General features: G+C 50.1%; 10 protein-coding genes across 10 annotated transcripts; 5 read left to right on the forward strand and 5 right to left on the reverse strand.

Annotated features, from left to right (window-relative positions):
* Nucleotides 1-134: 134 nt before the first annotated feature.
* BDZ99DRAFT_516054 (uncharacterized protein) lies at nucleotides 135-1075 on the reverse strand (the record flags this gene model as incomplete). The annotated part of the gene is made up of 5 exons (XM_033725029.1): nucleotides 135-232; nucleotides 282-517; nucleotides 618-657; nucleotides 717-798; nucleotides 854-1075. The coding sequence occupies 5 exons, from the start codon at nucleotides 1073-1075 to the stop codon at nucleotides 135-137; spliced, it is 678 nt and encodes a 225-aa protein (XP_033582283.1).
* A 692-nt stretch (nucleotides 1076-1767) lies between these two features.
* Nucleotides 1768-2139, reverse strand: BDZ99DRAFT_459224 (uncharacterized protein). The gene has a single exon (XM_033719115.1). The coding sequence runs from the start codon at nucleotides 2132-2134 to the stop codon at nucleotides 1775-1777; it is 360 nt and encodes a 119-aa protein (XP_033582284.1). The 5' UTR covers nucleotides 2135-2139; the 3' UTR covers nucleotides 1768-1774.
* A 1921-nt stretch (nucleotides 2140-4060) lies between these two features.
* BDZ99DRAFT_378623 (uncharacterized protein) lies at nucleotides 4061-6581 on the reverse strand (the record flags this gene model as incomplete). The annotated part of the gene is made up of 6 exons (XM_033715117.1): nucleotides 4061-4409; nucleotides 4476-5301; nucleotides 5350-5530; nucleotides 5661-5892; nucleotides 5939-6043; nucleotides 6100-6581. 6 exons carry the CDS (start codon nucleotides 6579-6581, stop codon nucleotides 4061-4063), a joined length of 2175 nt encoding a protein of 724 aa, XP_033582285.1.
* Nucleotides 6582-7546: 965 nt separating this feature from the next.
* Nucleotides 7547-11014, forward strand: BDZ99DRAFT_516056 (uncharacterized protein; the record flags this gene model as incomplete). The annotated part of the gene is made up of 8 exons (XM_033725030.1): nucleotides 7547-7822; nucleotides 7874-7897; nucleotides 7954-8146; nucleotides 8201-8602; nucleotides 8654-9235; nucleotides 9281-9386; nucleotides 9437-9697; nucleotides 9754-11014. The coding sequence occupies 8 exons, from the start codon at nucleotides 7547-7549 to the stop codon at nucleotides 11012-11014; spliced, it is 3105 nt and encodes a 1034-aa protein (XP_033582286.1).
* A 57-nt stretch (nucleotides 11015-11071) lies between these two features.
* Nucleotides 11072-13180, forward strand: BDZ99DRAFT_516057 (uncharacterized protein; the record flags this gene model as incomplete). The annotated part of the gene is made up of 2 exons (XM_033725031.1): nucleotides 11072-11647; nucleotides 12740-13180. The coding sequence occupies 2 exons, from the start codon at nucleotides 11072-11074 to the stop codon at nucleotides 13178-13180; spliced, it is 1017 nt and encodes a 338-aa protein (XP_033582287.1).
* A 1200-nt stretch (nucleotides 13181-14380) lies between these two features.
* On the reverse strand, nucleotides 14381-16655 carry BDZ99DRAFT_459229 (Ca/Cm-dependent protein kinase B). Its single transcript, XM_033719116.1, has 4 exons — nucleotides 16073-16655; nucleotides 15907-15997; nucleotides 15514-15844; nucleotides 14381-15422 (listed from the first exon to the last, which is right to left on the reverse strand). Exons 1-4 carry the CDS (start codon nucleotides 16235-16237, stop codon nucleotides 14846-14848), a joined length of 1164 nt encoding a protein of 387 aa, XP_033582288.1. The 5' UTR covers nucleotides 16238-16655; the 3' UTR covers nucleotides 14381-14845.
* A 3643-nt stretch (nucleotides 16656-20298) lies between these two features.
* BDZ99DRAFT_194019 (uncharacterized protein) lies at nucleotides 20299-21614 on the forward strand. Its single transcript, XM_033713180.1, has one exon. The coding sequence runs from the start codon at nucleotides 20418-20420 to the stop codon at nucleotides 21246-21248; it is 831 nt and encodes a 276-aa protein (XP_033582289.1). The 5' UTR covers nucleotides 20299-20417; the 3' UTR covers nucleotides 21249-21614.
* A 1646-nt stretch (nucleotides 21615-23260) lies between these two features.
* On the reverse strand, nucleotides 23261-25395 carry BDZ99DRAFT_435611 (uncharacterized protein). Its single transcript, XM_033717489.1, has 3 exons — nucleotides 24235-25395; nucleotides 23603-24185; nucleotides 23261-23546 (listed from the first exon to the last, which is right to left on the reverse strand). The coding sequence occupies exons 1-3, from the start codon at nucleotides 25001-25003 to the stop codon at nucleotides 23336-23338; spliced, it is 1563 nt and encodes a 520-aa protein (XP_033582290.1). The 5' UTR covers nucleotides 25004-25395; the 3' UTR covers nucleotides 23261-23335.
* A 175-nt stretch (nucleotides 25396-25570) lies between these two features.
* BDZ99DRAFT_567192 (uncharacterized protein) lies at nucleotides 25571-26029 on the forward strand (the record flags this gene model as incomplete). The annotated part of the gene is made up of 1 exon (XM_033727661.1): nucleotides 25571-26029. The coding sequence occupies one exon, from the start codon at nucleotides 25571-25573 to the stop codon at nucleotides 26027-26029; it is 459 nt and encodes a 152-aa protein (XP_033582291.1).
* Nucleotides 26030-26310: 281 nt separating this feature from the next.
* Nucleotides 26311-27677, forward strand: BDZ99DRAFT_194066 (uncharacterized protein). The gene is made up of 3 exons (XM_033713181.1): nucleotides 26311-26490; nucleotides 26545-26894; nucleotides 26949-27677. The coding sequence occupies exons 2-3, from the start codon at nucleotides 26587-26589 to the stop codon at nucleotides 27583-27585; spliced, it is 945 nt and encodes a 314-aa protein (XP_033582292.1). The 5' UTR covers nucleotides 26311-26490; nucleotides 26545-26586; the 3' UTR covers nucleotides 27586-27677.
* The last annotated feature ends 262 nt before the right edge of the window (nucleotides 27678-27939 follow it).

Here is a 27939-nt window from a genome sequence, read left to right on the forward strand (position 1 = left end):
CTCTTTGCCAATACTGGGAACAATTTGAGTTTGCGCAGACGTCCATAAGAGTCATGATATTTTGTGCAAGCAGTATTAAAATTGATCAGACCGTCAGCCTGTCCTGTCCACTAAAGCCCTTTGAGCTTTCCAATTCATTCATCGTAGTATGCAAGTACTCGTACTTCAATGTTTTCTCGTGGTGCCTCATTTCCTGGTCTCAATGGGTTTGCAAAAGAGCAATGGGGTACACCTGAAAACGTCAATAATTGACTCAGTCTAAATAAGGCACTTCAACTTACCGGCACAAGCAGCGGGCAAGGAGTCCGTCTGCTTGAAAACGATGATCTCGGTAGTCTTGTGGTTGCTCAGAAAATACCATTTGTAGCCAGGCCTGTAGTAAACCTGCATGTTCTCTGCGGCATGATCTGGATAGATTAAGTCCGAGTCCGTGATGTCGTTTTCCTTGTCGACGGTTGCAGCATCGCAAACTAACAGAGGCCAATCGTTCATAGGTCCTTTCAGCGGCTTCCAAAAGCTACATAGGTGCTTAGCGCTTGCGGCCTCAGAAGTGGGAGCTGGTTTACTTGATCCATTGAAAGCGAGTTTTCATCATATTCTCGGCCTTCTCACCTTACTGCAGCCGTACCTCTCTTCGTGCTTCGTCTAGTGTGGCATCTGCGCTATGGTTAATTACGTAGTCTACGGCACGTTGAACCACCATTGGAATTACGAACCAATATGCGCAACGGTAGTGGGTTGCTCCCACGCATGCGGTATATCGGAAGACTTCGGCCAGTCAGGGTCACGTTTGCGTATCTAGTGGCGATGATTAGGACCTTTGCAACAGCTACTACGAAGAAACTTCACATACTGCATATCGGAAGACCTGTACATGCTTGGCGCCTAGATGGTTCCCGAGTAGGGATTCCACGTGTCTGAAGTAGACTTGAAGCTTCTCCTCGTCGAAGTAGTCGTCGTAAGCTAGGCCGCAGTCGGTGTCAAATACCGCGAACCCGTTTGTCTCTATCGTGAAGTTTTCCTTGATATCTCGCATGTCCGTCACCCTGATGCTAGGGATTTCTTCCCTTTCCATGTTCGATTGATCAATCTCTTCGCTTGGGGCATCAAATTTGAAGGTGTATAGTTTTTCATGTTGAAACTTCTCATCGGCCTTAAAAAAGAGTAATGGAATCTCTACTGTTTGTACACCATTTGTTACTAGCTCTTTTTCAGTCATTTTATCTGTTGTTGATGTTGCTTTTGGCGCCGGTGCTTTTCACGGTAGTACGTAGAAACGTTTCGCTATAACTCGGGTTGCCACTACTAGCGCGTCAGTGGCGTTACATCCTTCCATATCCGTAACAAGGGGGGAACAGGGGAACAGGGGAGTACCCCCCCCCCCCCCCCTATCAGGGGCTATATATACGGGTCTTATGCCTCTTCAGATCAACACAGAACTGCTTCTTCACAACCTGAGACTATAGCTCCGAAAGCCAGCTAATCTACAGATATGAAGGCATAGTAACTGACCATCCAGCTTCGGACAATAGAAATCCTAGGTCAATACCTGATTTTGGATTGCTATCTCTGTAAATTTCTCGTAGGCACTTTTGAGGGACAAGGCGTGCGGAAAGAGCCCCTCTCGACTTTTTCTTAACTTCCAGTCATTCCTCTTCTCTAATGGAGTTTTCCCCCAGGCAGCCAGCACAAGCGCAACGGCAGCTGAAAACCCAGCGAGCTTCCGTTCTCCAGACTTTTTTGAAAGGACCGAGTCTTGTAGCACGCGATGAATCTAAAGCTCTTTGTTATCCTCATTGCGCTTGACGAGTGATCTTCGAATAAGGTCTGTCCGAGCAGCTGAGTAAGAGAAGCCACGCTTGGGGTAATCTTCGAGATGCTTGTAGTCTGGGATCTTGGATGTCAACACGCGCTCTTGAATACAATCAGGGCCAAGGACTGAGAGAATCTCCTGAAGAGATCTTGGTTGGGGTTCCAATTGCTCGATTGCCCATATTGAAGCGAGGTTTCCTCTTGCTTCGGGGGATGGATGTTCCACGTTGAAAGCATGAAGATCTTTCCGGTCCGAGTTATCCTCGTAGTGTTCCAGAAAGTCGGAAAATGACAGATACTGGTATTGAATTATAGCAGCCATTTGAGAGATTGCCATTGGCAGACCACCGAGCTTCCTAGCTATCTCCAAGGAAAGGTTCTCTTCTCGGTCGACATGGGAGAGACGTCGCAGGAATACAGCCGCCTCGTCGTCACTGAATGGCTCTAGATCGAAACTAATTGAAGCGATTGAGGGCTTAATTTGGAAAGCAGATCTCTGCTAGTTACCAAAATTGACCCGCTCTGCGACAAAGGCCAGTAGTCTTGGAGAATATCTGGGTTGTCAGCGTTGTCAAAAATAAGTAGCCAGCGTGCTTCAGCTTGGCCACCAATGTCCTCATCGTCATTCAAAACTCTTTTCGGATTTCCAAGCCATCCCGTTGCTAACTGCCGACTAATGACAGGGTTGAGTAGTTCGGATGGGTCTTCAAGTCCAAGCCTTGAAGCGATTTGACCAAAGTCTGAGGCCTTTTAGCATGGCGAGGATCTTATCGCGATCTGCCCTTGGAGAACTTACCTTGTTGTAGTTTCTCAGGTTCGTCCACTCGGATCCAGAAGATGGCGTCGAATTTGTCTTTCCTAGAGAATGCGAATTCGATCGCGATAGAAGTTTTCCCTAGTCCGCCCATGCCGCACAGAACAACATGCTTTTGAGACCCTTGCTCGGATGAAAAGTGTGCATTGTTTTCCGGCGAGAGACAGTCTTCAAGCCTCTGGAGCACCGATTCACGGCCGAAAAAGTCCCTATTTCTCTCGGGTGTATCCATCATGAAACATGGAAGCTTTGCGGATCGTCTCGGCGACGTAAAGTTATTGATGATAGGCAAAATTTCCCATTCTTTTTCGACAGCACCTGAGCGAGCTGTGGCTTCGTTGGTCCTTGAGACAGTGTCTGTGCGATGTGTCGTTTCCATCGCCAGGGCTAGATGTAGGATATATTTAGTGATAGCGGATAGCGGAAATGGACGAATTGAATACATACACACTTTTGCCGCATCGTAAGAGGACAAGCTGGTGAAGCTCCCCTGGGGGGAATCAGGAATATTTGCTAGATCAAATTTAGAAGGAATTGAGACCGGTGGCCTCATGAAAGGGTGGGCATAACGGCGACTCACCGCATTTTAAGCGGTCCGCGAGGACATCGAGGCTTGTATTGCCAAGAACGACTTTCAACCATTCTTGGAGACGACTGTCGGGTTCTCCATTATCTCTCTGTCGAAGTTTGCAAAGCTCAGCATGATCACCAGCAAGGCTATAGCATTGCTCACGTCCTGTAGAGGTTCTCGCAAGCTGTTCGTCGACAAGCCTTTTTCTCGTAAGTTGGTGCTCAGACGCGGTTTAGCCAGAATAGAGCTAAACTCGGCCATCCCCCGTCCTGTAGTAATCTGCTCTCCGCCCTGCAGACCCTTCGGAGCTGCTGGATTCCCAAACCGTTTTCGAGCTCTCGTCAATTTCGGGCCCTAGCCTCGCCTGGCACAATCTCGCGGAGCCCAAATTGGACTGTGGGCATCTTTGCCCATCCCCTTACCTTTGTACAATTTCCAGGTAAGATATTGGAGAACATCCAGTATGGCGAAAAGCAAATCTATTGAAGAACTAACAATCCCAATACAAGCCCCAATTCTTAGAAAGACGTAGATGTGTTGCCAGAACCCAATACCAGCTCGGATTCCGCGCCGCGATAGAGTAACCCTCAAAACCAATAGTAGATAATTATCCTCGAAAAGGGAAACAAAGCTGATACTATATAGATAGTAGAGATTTCATGTCCTCGGAGACGGAATATGATTAGCTGACATCGATTTACAGCAGTGACAAGACTTACAATGACTTTTCTAAACTTATCGTCTTCCGATTCGGATTTACTGCAATCCCATCCCAGTTGAGCAAGATACAACTTCTTCTCCTGCCTTGTTTGAATATACTACGCAGTATCAAGTAAGCTAATATCGCTATTAAATTGAGTGAGTCATACGCATACCTGCTCTACAGTATGCTCGACTATGTATCGCACGATTATGACCTTTTTCTCTTGACCCAGTCTTATGACTCGTCCAATTGCCTGCTTCTCAACGGAAGGGTTCCACTGCGGCTCAAGAATATGGACACGATTGGCCACGGTGAGATTCAAGCCGACTGCACCTGTTCCAAGCGTCATTAGGAGTGCAGGAATTGTTGGATCTTGCTGGAAGCGCAGAATCTGGGAGCGCCGTTCGGGAAGTGTCATTGAGCCGTCGACAACACAGACCGGGATATTGTGAGCGGTGAGATATGATGCGGCGAGCTTAATGGACTTCTTCCATGAAGAGAAAACAATGCTGGCACGTAAACACTAAGTACCAATCAAATAGAGCAGAAGGGGAACGCGATATGTATGTACGTACCATTTCTCTGCTCGGTGATGCATAACATTGTGCAAAAGAGCTTCCAATTTCGAGCTGTAGCTCCTCAACTTTGATGACGCGCCGTCCGATATCGGTAGCTGCTGTTGCTCGTCTCTTAGCGATGAGCAAATGCTACCGCATACTACGCAGCGAATTCGGGTTTTGTGTATTTCCTCGGTTCGACATACACACTCTTGACAAAGGAGGTGCGAGCAGGGTAGAATTACCCCGGAGCTGGCTGATTCCTGGTCACCTATAGAGCTTACATCACATGAGCAGTAAGAGCATACTGCTTGGTCGTCTTGTTCGAGAAGAGAGAGACTTTCATCCTTAGTAGTATCAGCCTCCTCTGGCTTAACACAGAGACCGGAGTTGCAAAAGGCTCGGAGTCGTGAAATAGCACGGAAAAGGCCACTAGATGCGTCTGTGAGGTTTCTTCTCTCAATCGCTCGATCTATGGCCTGTCGGTGGCCTTCTCCGATACGGCAATACTCGTTTCGTTCTTCTTCTGTGAGTTGTACAAGCTCAATGCGTGAGTCAGGCTCGGCAAGCTTCAGCAGGTCTTTCGTGCGCCGTAGGCAGATGCACTGCAGGAGCTCTCGCAGTCGTTGAAACCCTGCAGCATTACGCTTTTCGACGGGTCCGGCAACATGTCTGTAAAAGTCGGACAACCCGTCCAATTGCGGTACACGGAGGAAACGGACTAAAGCCCCCAGGTCATTAAGCACATTCTGAATTGGTGTTCCAGTAAGGCACCACCGATATTTGGCTGAAAGGGCTACCACAGCGCGGAATTGTTTAGTTTGCTGGTGCCGAATGGAGTGAGCTATAAAAATGTAAGTCGAAGTTTGGTAGAAAAAGACTAACCCCAAACCTTCATCGATGATGATGCGAAACCAATGAATATCGTGGAGGATACTATTTCGACTTGAATCTGCTATAAGTGTAGCATAAGTCGTCAAGACAATATCTGAGTCCAGAATTTCGGTCTTGGTAGCTTTAGATGTTCCGTGATATTTTGTACATTTAAGTAACCGTGGAGCAACGTGTCTAGTCTATTCAGCAGATTCTATCTGGGATATAGCTTTACTACTTACCTTGAGACTTCTTCCAGCTACCCATCCATGAGCACTAGTAATATAAAAGTAAGACAGATTCCGAACCTAGATCGAATTACTTACAGACAGCAGGGCATATGACAAGGGTAGCCCGGGTTCTCTTAATTGCGCCCACTTCTTTTCCTCTACAAAAATCCTCATCTGAAAACCGCCGTGCTCGATCTAATGTCGTTGCAATGGCTGAGATCATCGTCAGAGTTTTTCCAAGTCCCATCTCATCGGCGATGATGCCTCCAAAGTCTTCGGGTGGTTTTTGCGGTTTTCTACACCCAGCCACAGAATGTTCGTAACTATGAGTGCTATTAGCAAAGAAAGCCAGATTTTGTGGTCGGGAAAGATACACACTACTTGCGATTTCGAGAGTCAACGCACTGCTTGAACAGCGAGAAGCGCTCGGACATATGTGGTGATTCTCGATCTGCAATGAAATCAAGCGCTTCCCTTTGGTGCCTTAGGGAATACATCAGTTCAAGCCATTAGCGAACGAATTCTTTTCTTTCACTCACGGTTTTAATACAGTCGTGATGGCAGTCATATCCACATCCAGGTTTACCAGATTTCCCATATGATCAAGATTGCCCAAAACAGTGTTAATTATATCAACAGACGGATCGCTCATGGAGCTGAATTCGGGAATTGGTACACTCATCTTCGAGTCAGAATTGCTGATGGATGCGAAGCTGATTTCATGAGGATTATCATATGGGATGGTGCTGTCAAGAAAGTCAGGTGGTTGGAGGAAAAGGCCTGTGTCGGAGAGTATTCTGCCAACATCTGTGCTGTTGGATCGGGATCCAAAGAAATATATGTCAATATCCAGACAGACAGATTGTCCCAGGGTCGTAAAAGAGCGGATTTTCGTTGCCCACTCCGCTGTAGCCACATACACGTTGTATCTCACTGTGGACCGATGGTCCAATTCCTGAAGAGCTTTTGATGTTTGCATATTGAGGATAGCAATGTCTGTACCATTGTTTGTTTGGAGCATGTGGATCCGTTTCATCGCGATTTGGAGTTGATAGTAATTACTTTTTGATACATCAGCATCGGGATGAATAGATGCAATGCTCGGGTCGTCGAGAAATTGGGTTTTAAGCCCGCAGATCTATGTATACTTAGTAACAACAATGAAATAAGACATAGGTGATCTACATACCATGCCAAAGCATACTTCATCATCTGGTCCTGGAGTGCTCGGTAATAGTGTGCAGGATCCCGCACCGTGGAAATCTGCTAGTGGCCAAGGTAATGTCTTGAGTGAAGTTTCGGATGAAGCATTATCGTTGATATATGCTGGAGGTACGTCTTGTATGAACAGGGCTGAATTGGTGTCGTACGCGATAGGCGGAACCTAGCGTTTTGCGGGCCTTCTATCCTCGCCATAATCCTCGATGAAGTTTCTCTTAGCGGAGAACATTGCCGCGGCGAGAGTATTCTAAGGGAATGAAGAGAAGTTTCCGACATGACAAAGCGAAAGAAAAGAAAATCCACTAACAAGGCCAGCCAGGCCGCCAGAAGTCGTGAGATATTTAGAATACTTAGTGCCTGTCAGGGGGAGCCGCTGCGCAGCAGTACTCTGAAAGAACCCGGCGAGCACCAGTTTCTACAAGACTGCGGCCACTGTGTTGGCAAGGCACAGCCGTAACGTGAAACATGAAGACCGATCGGTTGTCTCAAAGGCTGAATTTGAACCCAGCCTGCCAGCTGATCAAGAGGTGGTGGCTGAGGCACGGTGCGCTAGAACTATAGTGGATTAGATCATGTCGATCCACGTTGAGCTTGGCTGCATAAATACTCCAGTCGTGAGAGCCTCGAGGGAGCCTCGAGGGAGCCTTGCGCAAGAATCGCCTCAATGTGCTGCAAGGCAGGATACAATATTATTGTTCAATAATCCTGAGCCTTCTCCAGTCAGGTCGCTCTTGAGGCCCCTCGAAAGTGTATTTTCGCGTTATCATGGCGACCACCGTTCCGCCAACAGTGGGAACTGCCCAGTTCAATCGAGTTCTCAGCGACTTCAAGCACGAGCTGTCTCAGGATGAAGTCGACGACTTCAACTTTACCAATGCTGAAGACCTCAAAAAGGCGGTGCACCGACTGCAAGAGCAGCAAAAGTCGGAAAAGCGCATGCAGAACTTGCGTCGACTCAGTTCCTCTCTTGAAGCCATGGACCAGTTTGATAAAGTCGTTTCCGTTTTCTTGAATGCTACCGACTATTTGGGCTTTATTTGGGTAAGTTTGTGGGAGCAATGTCTAAAAAACTGCATTCTGACGATACCACAGGGTCCCGCAAAATTCATGCTGTTGGTAATTGCTCGGGTAGTCCTACTCTCTTTCATATCAGGCGTACTGAGAACCACCAGATTGCTGGCTCGTACTCGGAAGCCCTGAACACATTACTCGATGCCTACCAGGAAATTGGCGATCACGTACCTCTACTGGAACAATATGAGTCTCTTATCCGCAACAGTCCATACCTTCAAGATATCGTTGGATTAATCTACAAAGACATCTTGAATTTCCACCGCAAGGCAATGAAACACTTTCGGCAACGAGGTTTGCTAAGCATTATTCTGTAAGCGGACAGACTATATACTAACGCATTTACAGCTTGGAAAAAACTCTTCCATGCGACGTGGAGAACGTTTCGCACAGACTTTGGCGCCATCATCTCCAACCTGCAATCACATCGGAGGCTTCTCGACAGCCAGGCTATCTTTTTAGGAGTCCAAGAGACGATAAAGGCGATGGAAGAGCTCCATGAAACGAGGAGGGTTCTTGATGACGAATGCAAGAGAAGGCAAGATGAGGATGGCAAGCATCGACAACTTGCCGTGGTTTCATGGTTGTCTGCTGCAGATAGTGCGAGCGACCACGAGGATGCGTTTGCAGTCCATGAAGATGAACCAGATAGTGGTTCGTGGCTGTTTCAGCATGATTCGACCAAAGACTGGATCGATCCGTATTCATCATCCGAGCCTTTGCTATGGATCAATGGAAAACCTGGCGCTGGTATGGCCTGTTAACACCGTCTTCAGAACTATACTAATGTCTAGCCCTCAGGTAAAACAATTCTAGCTTCAGCTCTTATTGAGGAATGCCGACGTCAGCCACACTCCGCCGTGGCATTTTTCTATTGCAAGCATGGAGATCCCGCCCGAGACAACTTCATCGGATTCGCACGAAGCATTATTTTCCAGTTCACAAAGTTGAACTCCTCGCTGCTGCCTTTTGTGCTCGAAAAAGAATCAAGCAGTGGCACAGATTCGTTGCGGTCATCTAAAATCGCGAAAGAAATCCTGGCGGCTGCTGTTGAGTCCTTTGGTGACTTAATCCTTGTCATTGACGGACTGGACGAATGCATCAAGTCTCAAAAAAATGAGATAGTCTCCTGGGCACTTTCAGTAATTGCCTCGGCGGAAACCGATGATTCCAGAAACCTGCGGTGTTGCTTCCTCAGCCAGGACGACAACGACACTGGAAGATTGCTCAAAGCTTTACCCACGTTCAAGATCACCGACAAACATAACAGCCAAGACATATCACATTTTTGTCGTCGCCGAGCAAATGAGATTGGGCAGAACTTTGGATTGTTGCCTCAGGATGTCCAAAGTTTGGCGGAGTGTGTTGCTGGAAAGGCCGACGGTAAGGCCTTCTAGGAGTCCTGAGAGATGATCTGACATAATTTAGGGATGTTCCTCTACGCAAAGCTAGTAATGGACAATTTGGATAGCCAAGTCTCCAAGGCGGCATTGAAGCAAGAAATGAAAAGAATCCCGCCAACTCTGAACCAAGTGTAAGTATTTTGAGGTCGTAACACTCTGCAATGGGATCTAATCATAGCAGATACCGCCGAATCAGGCACCGGATTCTAGATGAATCTAGTCCTCCAGAACAGCAAGTCGCAAAGACACTACTCAGTTGGCTTCTCTGTGCAAAACGCCCACTCAAATGGCACGAAATTCAAGGGGCCATGTCCCTAGATTTAGATGACAATTCATTCGACTGCGAAAGAAGACTTGTGAGGGATATTAAACATTTCTGCGGATCTTTGGTTGAGGTACGAAGAGGTGGCGCGATATGCTTTGTCCACCTGACTGCAAAGTAGTAAGACATCCGACTTGTATATTTTTACAGCGGACTACTGACTCGTGCTCTTTTAGTTTTCTTCAGGATGAACCAGCGTTGCCGAAGCAGCTCGAGAAGCTCAACCTAACTCGCCTCTGCTTTTCTCATCTATCCCTCGATTCGCATGCTTCTGATATTACCCAAGACTCGATTCGTGCATATGTTGTCCGTGGCGAATATGCTTTCACCGAATATGCTGTTGTCCATGCCTTCGATCATTTGCTTGATGTGCTCTCGGAAAGAGATGATATTTTCACGTTGAGCTATGGAGCTCTGGGCATGAGCTTGCGAAAGTTCGTTGAAAAGCGCGTCAGTGCGCCCAGGAAGCGGGCCTCAGTCGCAAAAACCATCGACAACAAACTTCAAGTTCTCAAGAATGAGGACTTTTTCGACAGCCTAAAACATGCCATTGTTTACCAGAAAGAATCCGAGGATAAATCAAGAAAAAAAGTAGATGAGGAACCCGTATTGACTCTTCTCCCCCAATTAGCCCGTGTGCGCTATGTTCTGGAGAAGATGATAATTTCCGATTTCACTTCTAAGCTCGATTCTCTCTACGGCCAAAACCTTTTCAAATGTTCGGAACCACGATGTGAATCGTTCCATGATGGCTTTCCCACACAACAGATCCGCGACAAGCATCGTGACCAGCACGAACGTATCTATCTTTGCTCATTTTTAGGCTGCACATCGTCCATGATCGGTTTTAACACCGCGTTGAGTCTTAAACAACACGAACAAGAGTATCACCAAGGAGTACGTAACGGAAACAGCTTCCCTTGGCATGGCACCCTGGAGAAACTGGACATCGCTGCGGAAATTAAGAACGGCAATTATGCTGCGTTTGAGCTGTGGTTATCTCGGTGGAAAGATATGATACCAAACGATCAGATTGAGATGGATGGGTGGAAATATAGCCTCCTACGTCTGGTATTTTCCTACCGCCAGAACAGGATGCTGAAGGAATTACTTGGCAAACTTCCGCCCACGTTGGACTCGCGTCAGACGACCCATGCCTTAATTGCTGCTATTAATTCTGGCAACGAGGAGGGAGTTCGAATTTTCCTCAGACACAATACTACGTTGGAAGACAGCACCATCTACAGACTTCTGACGAGCTCTCTTCTGCGGGGCGAAGATAACATTGCCCGAGAACTACTGATATATCCCTCATCACCCTTTCTCCGTCCAGATGGAATGGCAAGAAAGGCGTCATATCTGAATCTCACTATTCGACATGGGCGCTACGGAGTTTTCCAATATATCCTTGAAAACTACCAGGTTGACCCTGATTAAGTAGATGATAAGGGTCGTACCTCGTTGACCGTGACCGCAGAGTTTGACAGGACCGAAATGGCAACATACCTCATCACAACCCGAAACTGCAAAAAATGGGCTGCCAATAAGAAAGGCGATACTCCGCTCTCTATTGCTGGTCGCCAAGGCCATGAGGAGTTCATTTCATTGATATACCACGAGGAGAGAAATGAACCACAAGTCCAGGAATGGCTACGAACAGCCCAGCTCCATAATGCCGCCCGCGATGGATATGATCAAAAGGTCAAAGAGCTACTTAATGACGGCTCCCTGCACCTTGATGAAATGGACCGTCAAGGCCGCTCGCCGTGGTTGTGGGCAGTAGAAAAAGGCCGTGGCCGCGTTTTGGAGGTGCTTCTCAATAGGCCCGATATTAAGTTCCTCAGAAGTGGTTTGGGAATCAGTAAATACGACGAAACCGAGGGTCCTGGTCCGCTTCATGTTACCGCTCTGGCTGGGCATGATTCAGCGATGCGAGTGCTACTACAAAGTGGCAAATTTGACGGCGAACTTGACCGAACCTGCCGGTACGTCACAAGGGCCCCGAAAGGAAAAATGATGATTGGAAGAACACCTCTAGGCATTGCAAATCAATGCGAACACAAAGATACGGTAAGGATCATTGAGGATTACAAGACTTCTTTGGATAAGAAAGACAAAGCATCGCCAACACGCTTTCTACCAATACCAGAAGTCCGATCAACGGAGTGAACTACAGCTGGAGCGATGTCTCGACTTCACGATCAATCACCAATAGTCGCTCTCCGATGCTGTCCCCTAGTCCATGTGGACCTCTTCGTTTAATGGCTCGCTGCTGTTCTATTCGAAAGAGTGGGGAGAATCAGAATCCTGGTCGGCGACGAGGTAGCTGCGCTTCCGCCCGACAACCTGCTTTTGCTCGGACTAAATATTCTCGGCCAATTGACCTCCGATCAGGACGACCCTTTCACAGAGATATGTATCGGAGAGTGGCGAGAGAAAATGTGGGCGCTTCGAGAAGAAGCAGATCTTCCTGTAGTCAGACATGGGGCTGCGCAGGAGCGTTGAAAGCATTGAACAGGCGGAGAACTCCCCTTGAAAAGCTGGAAGGAAAGGACTTCCAATACCTGAACAATGTTTCAGTTTTATCAGGCATCTTTCCCTCCTTCCTCCACCTCTCACCATAATCCAATTCACCTCTACACCTCCCATATGCATGTTCAGGACCAAGCACATCATCACTTCATCATCCACAACATTTCCCCAAAGGCCTAAGCACTCGCTAGATCCCCCTCTCGACCCCCCAATGTCCCCTCCACTCATCATCACCGCCCTCATCACCAACCCGCGACCGCTTTACATAGGCTACACCTCTCCGGCGCCTCGCCAACAATCTTCGTACTCGTAACCGCACAAGCCGCCCCTCTCACCCACGCCGCCTAGCACCTCACGGTCGTAAGCGAGTTAAAGCGGCTGAAATAGTCGCGGGTCGCAGTATCCTGAACGTGTTTGCAGCCGCTGTAGCGGATCGATTCAATGTGACATATTTCGAGAGGTCGTAGGAAGGGTGAGTTGGGATTTGAGGTTAGTTGAACGACTTAAAAGGTTTGAAGAAAGCAAGCTTGAAGACAGCTTTTGGAGAGTGTGAATCTAAACTCGGTGGCCGAAGCAGTTACCTTTATCTGCGGCCTTGGAAGCGACTCTGTCCACTAACAATGTCCCAAGTCATCTTCCTTCCCATTCACCGCGCCCAAACACCGCCAGCACGCCTTAGCCCCTATCAAGCCAGCTCGATACTCGACTCCACGCCGGATTGCCAACCGCCTCCCCAGCCGTGTACATCCTCCGCCAGTATGCCTACACAGCGGGATCAACAGTCCGCTTCCCCAGTATACGCACGCACCTCCCCGGACAGCGCTCCATTCGCTCCGCAACCACCTGCGTGCTCGTAACCTCGCACGCGACCTCACCCCGCTCATGGGCTTTCTCACAGAAGATAGTGAGAGGGATTTTAGTGCTGGGAACGCCAGGGCCGTCGACGACGATGTCGCCGAGGTGGCCGCAGGGGCGGTAGAAGATGGACATGACGTGGCACATGTCGTTAAAGCGAGTGGGTTGGAGGCGTGGTACGGAGTTTTAGTGGTGTTTTCGATCGTTGAAGAATGAAGGGTCTGTGAAGTACTGCTTGATTTTAGTGTGGCGGAGAATATGGCGGGTATGTTTGATACATCTGTGGGATATTTATGGATGTGTGGACGGTGTTTTCGATCGTGGTGGGTTGGTGAAGCTGTAGATAGCGTGATGGAGAAGGTTCCACTGTATTGAATTGACTGATATATGAGAAGGGAGTGTTTGTGAGGTGTTATTCGTGCGGGGATGTAGGCTAGAAGTAGCCGTCGGGAGCTTACGCGTGAGTGAAGGGAACGCACGTGACACACCTTCACCCATCTGCCAGCCAACTACATTGCGTCCAACATATCCAGCATATCCAGTATATCCAGCGCATCCCCCTTCACCATTTGCCCGAGATTTGGAGATCTCGTTCTCTTACGCATCGTCGGCTACACATAGCGGCCATATCCACCAGCTATTCTCGCCACATATACTTCCCACATTTCTACATCGACATACCGTAGGTATTTCCCAACAACGCAACAAACAGGTCATCAAACCTTCTCCCGTCCTTCGAAACCGGCATCTCTCTTAAAAAAGTCCAACAATCCAACAACACCTACGAACCCCATGCGCTGTCCGCACCAGCCATGCGCCAACTCACTCTCCCCACGACCTCCTGCATTTCCATATATACCCTAAATTACGCCAAATATAATTAGCCCTCAAAGCATCTAGCGCTCGAAGTACCAAGCACCCACCTATCCCCACCAAAACAAGCAACAAAACAGAGCTCAATGTGCCACATAACCCACACGCACCCCCCTTCCGCCCCCTCAACCACGGAGCTCTCAACAACCTACCTCACAGACCCAACCCGCCTCCAGCAATGCATCCACGCGCGACACACCCGGCGCCCATGCCCAGATCTAACTATCTCCCACGAATACCCATCTTCCCCTCTCCCAATACCGCCAGACACTCTCGACGAAGACGTCTTTCCCGGGCGGGCCGGTCCCCGGGGGAATAGCGCACGATCTTCAGCAAACGCAGAATCCAGGAGGAGGAGAGCGCGCGGGACGACCAAAGAAACCGCCCAGAATGAAGGAGATTGCAAAGAAGAATCCTCCAAGTGGGTCGACGATACCAGCGCTAGCGGAGAGGCCGTTGGGCGGGGTTCCGAGGAGGTCTATCGGTGGCGTAGAGGTGGTATGAACCCCCCGAGTTAGAATCAAGATTTCTGAGAACTTGGGATTATTGTCGGTTGAGAAGTAGGGAAAGATGTTTTGTGGGCGGGAGGCTGGTTTCGTGTGAATGAATGAATGGGAATGTGTGTAGTAGGTAGACGGGCGGGTGATGTAAGTCGAGGTAGAACATATTTAGTGGCAAGAGATAGTTTTTGAGTATGCAATGAAATTCCAGTGAAATGGACGCGGGGAGATGTATCCCCACCGAAGTACCTACCACCCAGAGATCCTGGAAGAGCTCCTGGGTTAATAACACCGTGCCAGCCAACCAGCCTACCATCTTGTTCCCCATTGATGCATCCAACAGCCGTACCAGGTCGTACAAGCGTATATCTTCATCGACAAATGACATCCACACTGGATGTCGTAAAGAACGAACCAAAGAACCCCCAAATTGAAAACCACTCAAGACTCTATTCGCAATATCCGCTCAAACATCGCTTCATAGCTTCTAAGATCATCATCGCTCACCTCACCTCCGCCACATCCCCTGAGTCGTCTCCCGGATTTTCCTCTCCTGCTCCCTGATCATTTCTTCCGTCTGCCCATGCCCGTTGTTCCGGGAGTCAATCTCCATGGGGTCGCTCCCCTCAGCCACAGGCTGCGGAACCTGTGACGGTTTCGCCGACGGAGCTGCTCCCCTCTTTGGATCGTGGCTCACAACCCCATCCATCATACCAGCCGCGCCGCCCGCTCTCAGCTGATTGATCGCGCGAATGGTGTCAATGGCAGCATGCAGTGTGCGGCGCGCATTGAAGTTCTTCTTAACGGTCGGTAGAAGATCCTCGTTGTTCTCGCTCGTGGTGCTATCGGCGATCCAGGGGTGCGAGAGGGCCTCGTGGGAGGTCATGCGGGCGGCGGGGTCGATGGTCAGGCAACGGCGGATGAACTCGCGGGCAGGGAGGGAAACACCGCGCCAGTACTCCAAGGGTGTGAAGGAGTAGTCTGCGATTAGAATGGCTTGCATTTCTTCGAGGTTGGAGTCGCGGTCGAATGGGGTGTAGCCGCAGAGGAGGAAGTAGGTTATTACTCCGATGGCCCAGACGTCGCTGGTAAAGGGTGTTAGCAACTGTTTACGATTCTCTGCCAAGGGAAATAGAGGTTTCGGGGCAGGGAGAGTTGTCTTATGGGTATACGCACACAGGCTTCCCGTGGCCAGTTTTCTTGAAGATCTCAGGCGCCATATATCCCGGCGTTCCACATGTCGTAGTCAAGACATGGAACTGCTCCTCATCCATGATTCTGGATAGCCCAAAATCCGCAATGAGCAAATCCGCATTGTCTTCCGGTGTCCTGAAGAGCAGGTTCTCAGGCTTCAAATCACGATGTACGATTCCATGGTCGTGGAGGTAGGCGACCGCGGATAGGGTCGCGCGGATCAGATCAGCAGCATCGGACTCATAGTAGTTGCCCTTTCTGCAGATACGATCGAAGAGCTCTCCGCCGAGAGCGAGGTCGGTGACAAGGTAGACTTTAAATGGGGTTAGTGGGGTCTTGTAGGGAGGTAGGACACCCCCGAGACATTCCGCTCACGGTTGTTCATGGTCTCGAAGTAATCCACCAGCGTCAAGATGTTCCTGTGGCCCATGGAGACCCGCTTCAGCACGGCGATTTCGTTCCTGACCTAGAATTGGCCTGTCAGTATTGCCTTTGACCTCAAGTATGCCCAAATCTCCTCCGGACCCTGAATCGTACGCACCATATGCTCCCTCCCGGCCATGAGTCTCTTATTGATGACCTTGGCGGCATAATACCTCCCGGTATCAATATGCACACACTCCTTGACGACCGAGTAGCTCCCCGCTCCGAGCGTCTTCCCTGTCTTGTACCGGCATGGTTGGATTTGTGCTTGTGGGCTCGCCATGGTATATAGTGTTCGATCCCACGACTCTGGTTGTAGTGTGTGTCTTCAATAGAATGCTCGGTCGTAGCGTAGTCGTTTGTGAGAAGCCGGCAGCCGTATGATGGGTGCCTAGATATGCGCTCAAGGCTGTGGGACAGGGCGGAGGCAGAAGGTGTAAGGCTGTCGAATATAGTATATATGCCTTCTATGTAAGGGGGCTCTTGATTCCAGTGCGTGATAAGGCGTCTAGATCAGGCTTCCAGGCTCTGGTGGAGTTGGTTCGGCAGGTGGTCTTGTGCAGATCTTGCGACCGGACGATCCTTAGGCGCAATATTCGTCGCGGAGGAACAGTTTCGGTCTGGTATTAGGTCGAGTGGTAGATATTTGTGATGGAGAGGGCGAGGAGTGCAAGATGTGATGTCTCTGTGTTGCTCAGCTGAAACAATTGCGGGATGGAGGAGCTGAAGGCGGGCGACGATGTGGGGTCCAAACGGCGACAAGGCCTGTGCTGACGGAGTCTCGGTTATTGGTGCATCGAGGCGAAGTGCCAAGGAGTGAATGAATGTCTGCTGTATATTTCTCACGTCCTGTGTATTGCTATCACGTCAATCCTAGAAGGAATTCAAGACTTCAGGACTATGTTCATGAAGCGTGACACGTGATTACATCTCGTCAACTGCGACCTCTGGTCTGAGCTTTGAAGCTCATTCGCCAAGTTTAGAATAGGATTCTGCTACGAAGTACAAAGGTACATGACGTAGATTTGACAGCCCATGTACAAGTAAAGCATCAACAGCATTTTCATTCTTTCACCACATAGTTCTCCATAAACCGTACAGCATTTTCCCTTCCACAATGGGCGCCCCATTCCGAAGGTGTCATCATTACACCAGTCATATCCATGACAACCTTCTGATCTCGTTTGGATCCTTTGACAAGCAATCTTTTGATCATCTCCTTGTCCCCTCTCCCAACGGCATAATGAAGGGCGCTTTGGGACTCTGCACCGTTCTCGAGAAGCAAGATTGCCGCCTGCCGATGGCCAGCGCGGATAGCATAGTCAAGAGGACTACGACCCAAACCGTCACAAAGGTCACAAAGGTTGACATCCGCACCATACTCTAGCAAGACCTGCATGATGTCCAACTTGCCAACTACGCATGCTTGTATCAACGGCGAGTAGCCGACATATCGATACCGTCTCCGCCCATACCGTTGTTGTATGTTGACATCGCAGCCATGGTCCAGGAGGAGTCTTACTATCTCCTCCGTCACATCCATCCGGATGGCGTCTATGATCATATGCTCTTTCGATTGGCTTCTGGGAGAAGTATGCGCCACGTTCGCGCCCGAGTCAAGGAGTAAGCGGACGATGTGGCCATGCCCCTTTCTCGCTGCCGCAGATAGTGGATCATATAATTCTAGGCCCAACTTCTCATGGGAAACTTTCCTTTTCATATAATCTACTAGTAGCCGCACCGTTGGCTCATATCCATATTGAGCCGCTAGTTCGATAGGGCTGGCCCAGTTGCCATGTGTTTCCGTTATATATTGCACCTTGACATGTCATTCAAGCATCATTTGTACCATGTCAATATGCCTACGGCTCATAGCATCAGCGAAAACCGGATACCCGCGTCCGTCGACTGCGTGAACGCTGGCGCCATGTTCAAGCATCAATTTTGCAACGTCTTTGCGCCCGCCTTTTACCGCCAGTGCAAAGAGAGAGTTCTTTGACGGTCTTGGCCGTAGGAGAGCCAACGCCTTGGACCACAAATCATCTTGAGAAAGGTAGTCTTGCACCCATTTGCGAATTCCGTAATAAGCTGCGGCGTGAACGTAGGTCACATCTTTTTCTTGTAAGAGCTCAGGGTTGAAGCTACGGAGCCAATCATCCATCAACGAGGAATTGTTCTGAAAGAAAGCCGGGAAGGAAGTAATGATATCCCCGGCTCTGTTTGAGGAAACCCGGGCGTGTGTTGGCCAGTACCTCACGGCGTACCTCAAGAAGGGGTAGCTTTGCTCAGTACAGCGATCTACAAGGCCACTTTTGTATTTGCCGAGAGTCGGGAAGTAGTATTCTGCTCTACTGTAGCGTTTCATGAGATTGGCGTCAATGTAAGCCACGCAAGTCTTTGCTAATTCGCAGTGGACTTGGTCAGTTTTGATTCGGAACCGCTCAAGCTTTTCGTCCCTATCAGGAATTACTCGCAGTAAGTAGTCTCTTGCCGATTGATGGATCAATCTGACTTCCTGCCCATGGACGTAAAAAGCGGACAACTTGCAATATCGTGACGGATCGACTCTTCTTGAGTGATCAGAGCTGAGGATCCTGTTGCAAAAGACTGCGTTCTGATGATTGCTGCAATGTCTGCAAGCTCAAGAGGTTGGATGGCTAAGGCTACCCAGTGCAATAACTGCGTATAGAGTTCCGTCTTGCTATCTTCAATACTGAGAATTATTCGTTCGTAGATGGCGGGTAGTCCTCTGGGTGTGTCTTCCAATGTTATCAAGATCTCCTTCAAGGTCGCTCTCCTGCTCAGCTCATCCATCACGAAGCCTACCCAAAGGAAGGTGCCCTCAGACCGATCCAAAAGCTTCTTCATGATGTCGGCTCGAATACTGTCATTGAGTCCTTCAGCAGCGAGATCATTCAGTCTAGAAGATATGAATTGGCGGATGTCTCCAGAAATTTCTGCGTCAAGACCATGATCAAGCTGTATACGCGCGGCTTTAGTTGTATGTAAACCAGGAATATCGCGACTAGAACGACAACTCGGAACCCATGTGGTCTAGGGCAGGAGCTACGTTCCAACACAGCGGCAACCAAGTTCCGGATGAAAACCCATCTGGATTCCTCAAGACACTCATCAAGGGCATCCAGAACGCAGTAGAGTGTGCCAAGCTCAGAATCGCACAGTAATCTTTGGAAAATGCCCCAGAGTGCTTCGAAGGAGTCTAATACCGTCTCTGACCTCTTCTTGTCCCTCATGTCGCGCATGATATGTTTCGTCATTGCTGGTCTCTTTTCAAGAATCTGGTATATCAACCCTCGAAGTATACCAACGCCGGTATTGCGTTTGTCGTCTTGGTGACTACAGAAAAAGAAGCACACGTCGGCATTCTCTTCCTGTTCCAGCTCTTCCGTCAGAAACATAGACATCGTTGTTTTTCCCTTCCCAGGGCCGCCTGATATCCAGAGAAGAGGCGGCCCATCTCGCAGCCATGATCCGTACAGCTGGTTGTCTCTGATCCATTCACAGGTGCCAATGACTCTATCTCCTTTCACATTTCGGATGCGTTCACGATCGAGGCTCGGATCGGTAAGGAAGATGGCATCTCGACATTGGGCTTCCTTTTCTGCGACGGATTGGCCTGTAAATTGGCATTTTAGCAACGACGTCCACTTATCAAGACCTAGATGGCAATTACCTTCTCGCTCATGGGCACACTCGTTATAGATCTGGATTCCGGTGTTGTTGGCCGCAACGTTCCCGCGATTCCCCTCGATGTTTACGCTCTCGCGCATGGCGTTCGTCGGAACTGAGCATGAACGACAATTTTCATCTCGATCGAGCCTTTAGTATTGTAGCGCTGACAAGAAGTTTATAGATCACAGGACCAGGAGAATTATGGATCCGATCATTGTTTCCGGCATTTATTCTTTCGCTCCCAGCTTCTGCTGTCCTCCAGGCACCTGAGCAGAATTCCTGGAACACCGCTGACTAAGTCAACCTCTTGATGCTTTTCTAGCACAACATAACGTTGAAATTATTTTCTAAAAGCTGGCCAAAAGAACTCGAAATTGGTGTTCAAGCTCTCCTAGCAACTTTAAACTCGTTTCATTCACGTCGTGTTGAGAAATACTATTGATGTTGCTGCACGGGCCATTTGAAGTGTTCCACAAATTCTGCTCAGGTGCCTGCCTCTTCTTAGCCGCCAGCACGTCCCTCCACCCCACCATGTTGTTTCGGCCCCACGGAATTGCTCAGCCTTGTGCACGATGGACTTCCTCAGTTCTTTCGCTCTCAGCTTCAGCTTTCTTCTCCTTAGCGGCCAGCACGTCCCTCACGCTCACTATGTTGGTTCAGCCCCCCGGCTCGCTCGACCTCGTGCACGATAATCCTTCCTCATATCTTCTGTGCCTTCCCCCATATCTTCCAATCCTCCTCCAAACCATATCCCCGTAGTTCGCCTAATAATGGAGCCCGCAGGCCTCGCCGTCGGCATCGCCGGCCTCGCCGGCCTCTTCAGCGCCTCCGTCGACTGCTTCGAATACGTGCAGTTTGCCAAGAACTTCGACCAAGACCTCGTAACCTCGCAGCTCAAACTCGACGCCGCAGGCTTCCGGCTCTCACGCTGGGGCGAAGCAATCCGCATCCATGACCACGCCACTGCTTCGTTGCCAGAGGACCGCTACAAGCGCGCCGAGAAGATCCTGACCGATCTCTGCAATCTGTTTGTCCAAGGGCAGGAGAAATCTGAGATCTTTGGGGATTCTAGTACCGCAACGTATGATCCCGGCGCGGACATGTCGCCAGCGCAATTATTTGTCCACTCGGGGATAATCACGAAGACGCGGAAACGGGTGGAGCGACAACGCCCTAACTTCTTAAAGAGAACCAAGTGGGCTCTATATAAGAAGAAAGAGCTGGCCAGCCTCATCGACGATATCGCGGCTCTGGTCTCTCAGCTTGAGCTGATATTACTGCCGGGTCAGGAGCCGGCACAGACGCTTCAGCGCGTAGCAGAGCTGGACGCCGCTGAGATCACCGAGGTCGCGGAAACCCAAGCATCTGCAGGAGCGATCACAACGCTCGATGTGGCAGAGACGCTGGGGGATGCTGCGGAGGGACTGGATCCGTATCTCGAAGAGGCGGTCAAGAAACTGGTTGAGGGGTTGAGACCGGAGAAGGAAGGTAAGGGGACGACGTATAGCATTAGGCAGACGGGCAACACGGGAAATGTCGCGGCGCATAACGCGGGTACGCAGACATATTACGGAGGGGGCGTTAAGGGTGGAGGTGCTTAGATGAACGGCATTTGTGTGCAGACTTTTGCGCAGCATAGGCCCAGAACGAATGCCACGTGCTAGGACGGTTGTTTTCTTTGCGCTGAGGTCTACGGAAAGAGACGCCTATGCGGAACATATCTACTGTCGCCATTCTCCTGCATCTGCGCCCACTCCCGACGCTGTTTCATAGACCGTTGCTGCTCATGGACCGTGGACATGGCCGGTAGCAGGCCCGTGGAAGGTTCTTTGCGTACCTAGGTATCGCCTACCGGGCTATGTCGCTACATCTTCCAGGTGAACCTCTCCCACCGAGTATTTGATTGTGCCAAAAGCTGTATCGGTACGATAGGCGGCAAGCAGTATGTCCCGCCCGGCTTCGGGACCTATCCGTGCCTTCGGTGTACTGTAGTATCAAATCCTCCACTCTACAATCTTACCTACCAGGCTCCCCCGATCTACGCACAGGACATTTTCATGCCGTACCTCCTCGCTAAGGTATAGCTACGATGAGTATACAGTCGCCTCGGTGGTCATTCGTTGGATCTTGGTGCGTGAGCCGTCTGGGCCGTCGAGGTGGCGATGGGTCCGAAACGGCCACTGGAGGTTCACGCGCTGTTCATGGATTGTTTCTTATATACACGCAGAGGTTGCCGAGTAGTTATTGAGAGCAGAGGTTTTGCGCGGAGAATGGAGGCGGACTTCGTTGACAGCGAAGGAAAGGTGAAAGCGAAAACCCCTTTCTCACCCACCAATGCGAGAGTCGCCGGGGCCGGGGCGCATTTGCGTGAAACAGAATAGAGGAGATAAGGTGAAGTGTTACGAACGCATTCCTAGGGTAGTTGATGAGACAGCTCTCCAAAAAAAATCCCCCGGCGTCATCTCCGCAAGAGCTGTCGAACGCGTGCGTTGTGTTATGAGCGCTTTACCACCGCGCATAACTTATGCACCAGCACAAATTAAACATAAGTTACCAGAGGTATAATACAAGTACCGCATAATTCCAGGCTCCCACCAATAAACCAATTCCCCCTGCCTGGCGCAGTTGGGAAAGCGAGGACTTTTCCCTTGGAACAATCCAGTACGCAGAAATACCTCGTCGGTTTATGAGAGAAACGTGAACCGTGGCTACACTCTCTTCGGAGGGTGCTCTTTTTGCTCCCGGGCCTGAGTTCGGGGGGATGAGCGGATCTTTTTGAGGGTCCTGTTTTGCTCCCAGGTTCGAGTCCGGGGATGAGCGGTTCTTTTTGCGGGATTTTCCCATGTTTTTGCGCTGCTGTTCCCCGGCCGTGGTTGCGGATAAGAAAGAGACTTTAACGTAGGGTGTGTGCATTCATTTTGTACGTGTTTTGAATGTTCTGCTATTTCATGGACTTGGGAGGGTTAAGACGAAATGAATACGGCAGAGAGAAAGATTTCTATCGTAGACGTTTGAAGACACATATGGAACATACTCCTCACCAAGATCTTGAAGTGCATTCTTGATTGCAGTTGACTCGAGGGGCAGAGGCCATATACACTATAGGAGGAGACATGCACGTGACCGGAAACCCGCCAAAAGTCACGTGTCCAAGATCGTTAGATTGGTAACTTCCCACATAAGCTTTCGAGAAAGAAAAATCAGTAAGATATGAACCTATCATATCGCTAAGAACACACTCTGCCTACTACGTGAACGTGGGTGAAGTCATCACTTTTGGTTGCAAAAAAAGGGCTTGGTGGTTTCGCAGACGTTGCTGGGGCGGGCGACTTCGACTATTTATATATACACAGGCGATCTGTCCCCACTCTTTCCAAGGTTCAACTTCACTATTTCCGTGCCAAGATTTTCTAATGTCGAGCCCGTTCCCGGGGCCCAGACTCGACGATGTAACCCCTTCATTCCAAACATTTCTAAAAAGCCGAACGATAAAATCTAGGGAGGCGTAATGCTCTGCACAACTTGCTCACAGAATGTGTTTCTAAAATCAAGGTTCTATCATTGTGGTTATTTCTATCCGATCTTATACAACATGAAAAGTCGTCGAATCGTCCACTAGGTTCCTTCCTCGACGCTCAACACCCCTGGCCTTCTCGAAATGCTTCAGTGTTTAGCCAAAGGTATGGCTCTATGGCTTGATCAAAAGGCTGTGGCCCTCCATCTCTTCCGGCTGCGAAAGACCCATGATAGCGAGGACCGTCGGCGCAACATCCCCAAGCACACCGTCCGTCTTCTTCAGGGTGAAGCCCTCGGGTGCGTTAGCCATGACGAAGGGGACCTTGTTTGTCGTGTGTGACGTCTTCGGCTTGCCCTCCTCGTTAAGCATCTCCTCGGCGTTTCTGAAGAAGACATTAGTATTGTAATAAATATGGGTTTCAGAAACTGCACAACTCACCCGTGATCAGCTGTCACAAACAGCACATAACCGCTCTCCTTGCACTGCTCATACACCTTGGCGATCGCCTTATCCGTCTCCGTCACACCTTCTATCGCGGCCTTCAACACACCAGTGTGGCCAACCATGTCCGGCGGCGCGAAATTGTTCATTAGGAACTCGAACTTGTCCGTCCTGATGCGCTCGCATAGCTTCTCCGCAACGGCCATGGCGCTCATCTTGGGTTGCAGGTCATATGTTGCGACCTTTGGCGAGTCAATCATCTCTCGTTCTTCGTTCTCAAATTGCTTCTCTACGCCCCCGTTGAAGAAGAATGTGACGTGTGCGTATTTCTCCGTCTCGGCGACGTGACATTGCTTGACGCCCTGCTTCCCTAGCCACTCGGCCAGCACGTTGCCCATGTGTTGTGGCTTGAAGGCGATCGGGAAAGGGAACTTCAGATTGTACTGCGTCATGGTGGTGACGCTGAGGTTCTTGGGATAGGGGAAGTCGGGCTTGGGAGAGCGGTCGAAGTCGCCGATGAGTTGGACGACTTCTCGGACGCGGTCGGAGCGGTAGTTGAAAAAGAAGAGGGTGTCGTTGTCTATGCAAATTAGCATACAGTTCGAAGAGTAACCTGAAAGATAGCATACCTTGAATGCGACGGTCCTTTCCGCCAACGATAATCGGTTTCAGGAACTCATCCGTCTCCCCCTTCTCGTACCTCTCCTTTATTGTTGCTAGAGGGTCGCTGCTTTCTTCGCCCTCCCCAGAGACTATGCCTTTCAGGCCCACCTCGACTCTGTCCCATCTCTTATCGCGATCCATAATGTAGTATCGGCCAACTATCGTGGCAATCTCTCCGAGGCCGATCTCCTTGGTTGCTTCCAACAGGTCTTCCAGATGTCCAGCTCCAGACTTGGGATCCGTATCTCTTCCGTCACCAAAGAAGTGGATGAAGACCTCCGGGACCTCCATCTCTTTAGCCACCTTAATCAGAGCAATGAGGTGATTGATGTGGGAGTGAACTCCGCCATCCGATACCAAGCCGAGGAAATGCAGACGTCCATTCTCGCTCTTCGCGCGGTTGAACGAGTCCTTGATAGTCTGTACCTCACGCAGCTTGTTGGTCTTGATTGTTTGGTCGATTCGCACGACATCTTGCCAGACCACCCTTCCGGCGCCGATGTTGAGATGGCCGACCTCGCTGTTGCCCATCAGGCCCTCAGGCAGCCCGACGGCAAGGGAAGAAGCCTCGAGCTCGGTGTAGCCCTGGGCGGTCGTGGATCCCTCCTCTTTGAAGCCATCCATCGTAGGCGTGTCGGCATTGAGGATAGCATCGCCCTCCTTGGGGGAGGATTCGCTGGCGATGCCCCATCCATCGATGACAATCAGGACGGCTTTTTGGTCGACTTTCACCATCTTGATTCACTTGAGAAAATGTAGGAGGTGGAAAAAGGTGAGAGAGACTCAATTGAATGAGGGAGAAGAAAAGCCTACAGCAACGTAGCACTGTACGGTGTCCTGGCAACAGGTGATCGGGAGAGAAGAGTGGTGTGGTGGAGGGGTAGAGTAGCGGGGTGAAAAACGCTCAACCACAAAAGCAACACAACGTCACCCACGGCAGCGTCCGCGATAACGGTGAAAAGAAAAGCCTTGGAATACGTACCCGCGAGGACAATTGAAGCCGAAGAACGACAAAGTGCCATCACCCGAGGTAACGTAGCTGCTGGACCTCTTCGCGGGAATCACACGCATGCCCGCAGCTCCGAACCCCCCTCCGATTCAGCCCGTTATCCATCAACCTCAACACCACGCCTTGTCGGTACCTGCGCATCACGAGATTTCACCGGCGGCGGTGTTTATCTAATTCCGATTGTCACGACCTCGGGAGCTTTGACGCGTCTTGGCGCTGTTCTTTTGTTCCCACGCGAATCTTAACTCCACAACTTCACACTCTCCAACACCGTCATACCAGCCAACGATCCAATGTCGAACCCCCAAACCCCCGCCACCCATCCCACCTTCGCCCTCCACACGACCTCCGCAACTCCCTCCTCCACGCCAGCACCTCCCGCACCACCACCGCTCCCCTCGCCGTCCAGCTTCGACATCCTCCCACCGCTGCATACCCTACTCACCCGCCTCCTCACAACCACCGCGCAGCCTGCAGACCCGAATCCTACACACACCGTCGACCCCGAAGCTGCGAACCAGCTCGATATCCAGGGCCTGCCGAGCGAAGCGACAAAGCTGAAGTTGAAGCTGCAGAGGGCAAGGATGGCTGTTATGGCGCTGCCAGACGTGGGGAGGGCGATTGAAGAGCAGGAGGAGGAGATTGGGGAGCTAGAGGAGAGGGTGAGGGGGCTGAAGGCGGTGTTGGAGGGGTTGGGGAAGGGAGGTGGTATTAAGGTGGAAGAGGCTGGGGATGTGCAGATGGGTGGATGAGAGTATCAAGAGCTCTCGATACATTACGATTTGTTTGCGGTAGGATTGATGAGGTTGGGAAATGACTCCGGATGGAGTCGAGGACCGTTGGGATGGTTGCGGCCAGCGGAGCTATGAGCCACAGTACCTTGCCAGATATCCGTACGCTTTCCTGCCATTGTCTGTGGAGCTTCAACTTACTAACACAAACCGTGGAGAGCGAATACACTTCCAATCCGCGTACACCCTGTTGAGGCTTTCTGAGGTAGTTAGCCTGCAGGTGAGGGTTTGGATGAGGTTTGGACGCTCTGGCATTATGTCAATCAGTTTGGACTTGATGGCTTGTGAAGCAGGTGCTCACCAATGGGAAGCGTGTACATTGTGAATCCCAAATTTTCTCTTCATTCTTTCTTTGACATCCATTTGTTGTTTCTTTCACAACTGGTTTCCTCTTTTGTGTAGTTATACAATGTAAAAATGACGTGAGCACCACTATCACTCTCCCTTCCCTATTGGAATTTCACTCACCTCCCAAGATCACAACTCTAGATTTCTGTGTTCATTACCTGCTGATCATAATGGCTGAGCATGATACCCACTCCTCGGAACAGCAAAACGGCTCGAGTCTCGACGTCTGTATCGACAAATACGCGACCGTTATGGCTGACCTTGTGACCAATCTAGGCCTGACCTCCTTCGACTTCATCAAAGCTAAAGATGACAGCAGCGACGAGCAACTCCGTTTCGGCCTGGCCTACAACGCTCTCTTCTCCATCGTCGCCGAGCGCACACAGGAGGTGACGCGAATATCGGAGTGCGATCCTCAGAGTGAAAAAATCCCGGATCCACGTCCATGCATTGCAAAACTCCTATTGATGTTGAATCTGTATGTCCGTATTGTCTACGCCGAATTCCCTTCCCCTTATAACGTCTTTCTTAGGCGTAAGCGCCTGGGGCTATTCCCAGGGCAATCGGAACCTGAAACTAGCCTCGACTTCACCGACGATTCGGAAGAGTGCGTCAAATGGCTCGAATGTGAGTTCCATATCATTGCGCAAAGTGCTATCGACGACTCGGGCGCATTCTCAGATTTTGAAATAACTATCCTGGAAAACGTGGACCCGGACTTGTCCGCTACTGATCTTGAAGGCGCGCGTTTCGTTGGCCCTGTCTCAGATCAGCGCAGCGATCACACGGATTGCTGCATCTGCAAGGAATCCTATACGCCGGAGCATCCAGGCTTCCAACTCCATGCCTGTTCACACGTCGTCGGCGACAACCGCCTTTTACGCTGGGTAAACTCGACGCAAGTGCGGGCCAAGCTGTTCCCTGCGAGGGAACGTCGTCCAACCCCAGATCAGGTCGAACCAAGGATCCGCCTTGCGCTGGCGCAATTGGACGAGTTAGCTGCCCTCGTGAAAGAGGTAGCTGGTGACGTATTGTTCCGGAAGTCTGGGTTGGCGGATCTGGTGGAGGATGTAAGGATCTTGAGACCTTCGACATCAGAAGTCGCTTTAGTTGAAAGTGACCCTGATCTGACTGGCGTACCGCGCGGCTTGCATGGCGAATTGTATTAATATAACGTAGCTTGATTATGGGATATCGTACGTCTGCTTTTCACTCTTAGTCCTTAGTTCTGCGGGAAGGCTGGTAACACGAATTGGATTTCTTGCAAGTGTTAGTATTCTACGACTAAATATCGCAGCTGTTTGAACATCTCCCATAAGCTATCTTCTAGATAATTTTCCTTGATCCATTTCATGGGTCAGATGTGGGGCCTCCCGCCCCTGGGAGTGGTCCCTTACCATAGACGGCATCCTTCACGTGATTGGGAATATCAGAGCATACATCAGAGCGCAACCCAAGATCTAGTACAAATTGGAGTTTTTCACTACCCACAAACCCCCCCTACAACTCGACCTTCGTCCTCG

The sequence above is a fragment of the Mytilinidion resinicola genome, assembly GCF_010093595.1.
Source record: "Mytilinidion resinicola strain CBS 304.34 unplaced genomic scaffold BDZ99scaffold_3, whole genome shotgun sequence".
NCBI lineage: Eukaryota > Fungi > Ascomycota > Dothideomycetes > Mytilinidiales > Mytilinidiaceae > Mytilinidion > Mytilinidion resinicola.